The sequence below is a fragment of the Bison bison genome, unplaced genomic scaffold (assembly GCF_000754665.1).
Source record: "Bison bison bison isolate TAMUID 2011002044 unplaced genomic scaffold, Bison_UMD1.0 scf7180017847416, whole genome shotgun sequence".
NCBI lineage: Eukaryota > Metazoa > Chordata > Mammalia > Artiodactyla > Bovidae > Bison > Bison bison.
In genome coordinates, this window is record NW_011477989.1 from 58,569 (window position 1) to 60,809 (window position 2,241).

The 2,241-nt window shown below is 53.6% G+C and overlaps 1 protein-coding gene across 1 annotated transcript in view; it reads right to left on the bottom strand.

Annotated features, from left to right (window-relative positions):
• LOC104990893 overlaps positions 1 to 2,241 on the bottom strand; it is a 7,487-nt gene that overhangs the window by 4,681 nt on the left and 565 nt on the right. The window contains exon 3 of the mRNA XM_010843211.1: positions 53 to 186. Within this exon, the coding sequence (XP_010841513.1) occupies positions 53 to 186 (134 nt within the window). The remainder of the gene's footprint in view (positions 1 to 52; positions 187 to 2,241) is intronic.

The following is a 2,241-nucleotide window of genomic DNA, read 5'->3' on the forward strand; positions in this document are numbered from 1 at the left end:
CAGTTCCCGCCCCTGGCCCTGTGTCCGCGCCCCAAGCCCCACCTGATCTCACCTCCCTCTGCAGCTTCTCCATCAGCTCCTGGTAGTCCTGATGCTCCTGCTGACGGCGGGCCAGCTCCTTTCTCGCCAGGAGTTTCCGGAAGGCACACTGGATGATGGTGGCTGCTCGGTCCTCCGCGGTTGGCCCTGCTAGTGGGGAGAGGGCTTATGGATCCCAGGATTTCTCTCCACGCTGCGATCTTCGCGGCTGCGGGGCCAACACCAGGTGTGCCAGAGCTCCAGGTTAACAAGGCGAGTGGAGTAGGTGAAATCCCTCCCGACTAGACCAAAGGATCAAAAATGTTCTAAAATACACAAACACGACCAAACCAGAGTAACCCAGCGGCAGAGAGCAAATGAGGCTGAGCCAGATCTCTGGCACCAAGCTTGCCCTTCCCCATCCCAGACAGCTGCGACCCTGCAAACACCCTCTGAGCCCGCAGCTTGGGAAGACATGTGGAGATGGTGGTGGGAAACCCAAGCAAGACCGAGAAGCCACTGTTGATCCTCAAAGACACCCTCCCTCTGAAAGCCAGAAGGACCCCCTCCAAATTCAGGCAGCCGTACCCAGAGCCAGGGCCGACAGGGCTGAAGTGAGTGATCTCAAACACAAGTGCACTGGAGCTCAGAAGAGGGAGCCCCTGGGATCTGGGATCCGTTGGCCCTGCACTCAGCCTGGAGCCTGGCAGCACACTCGGCCACAGTGGAGGGTCCCAGCGCTAGAACTAGAAGCGGCATTCACACCCACCTGCCACTCTCTGACCCTGTGATGTGTGACCGCCTAACCTCTCTGCACCTCAGGATCCCTTTCTCTAAATGGGGTGATGACAGTCACACTGCACAGGGCTTTGCAACAGTCCAGTAATAGAACCGGTGAGTCCTGAGAGTAACTGCTCAACCTGTGTTCTTGGTTGAACAAGAACTAAGAGAGCAGAGGAGCAACAGACCCAGCTGCCAAGCTCAGGGTGAAGGAAAGGGCAGGGAGAAGGTGCACACGTGCCCCCAGACGATGCGGCATTCAGGAGACTGGGGGAAAACAAGCAGAAGAGCCTGCTCTCCACAGGCACCGCAAGCTGGGGAGGAGCTTCATAAAAACAGAAATTCAAGGGATCAAAGACAAGAGGAAAAAAACAGAACCAGGAGGCAGATAATAGAGTCATCACAGAAAAGATGGAAGACAATTCTCAGTTCTTTTTTTTTTTTTTTTAAATTCTCAGTTCTGCAGGCCAACAACTACAGCAACAGAGGCCGGAAACGAAGCCCGTGTGGTGCAGAGTGGGGCATGCAGGTGAGGGCACAGAGTGAGGACAATGAATTAGTGTCTCTGGAATGTGGAGTCTAGTGATAGGGAAAGTATTTAGAGACAAAACACACAAAAATTTCTGAAATGAATCTTAAGACAAAAAGGACAAAGAATACACCAGGGAGCAGAACAGCTGGCATCGGATATGTCCTATTTAAGTTGCTGGCCCTTCAGGAAAACGTTATTTGAGCACCCAAGTAGGAAATAAATCCAACTATGCTCTCCTGGGACATTTTATAGCGACATCAAATGTAGAAGTCAGCAAATGAGCACAGCCAAATAAATAAATATTTTTAAAATAAAATTTAAAAACTAAAAAAAAAAAATTATTATTCCTGACTGCACTCTGACAGGTACCAGAAGGTGCCAGGAAACAGACCCTAGCGACACAAGCATGCAGTATGCTTGGTCATGTTTCTGTCCTTGACCTGGCACCCAGCTCCCTAGCCATGGGAGAGACATGAGATGCCAGTAACCCGGGTGAGAAGCGCAGGAATCACAGTGAATCAAATTCGCACCTGCGGCTGAAAGGGAAGCCTGCGTCCCTTCAGGACACAGCCCAAGACCCACCTCGGTGTGCACAGATCTGCCTCCCAGCCTCCCAGAGGCCCCGGTCCACTGACTAGGGTGACCAGGCCCTGGAGGAAGGACAGCAGGCAGACACTGGGGACTAAGCTCTGGTTCTGAACCAGTTTCCAGGTCCCCCAAACACTGCCGTGTCCACTGGTCAAAGTGGGGCTTATCATGCCCAGGAGACACTGGCTGAGCTGTGCCTGCATTCCTGACTCACAGAGACCACAAGCTGAGACACGGCCGCTTCAAAGGCCGAAGGACCTGCCGGCAGGCAGAGCGGACGGCCGCCCGCACTGCGCGGAGGAGCACACAGGCGTGCGGGGGCG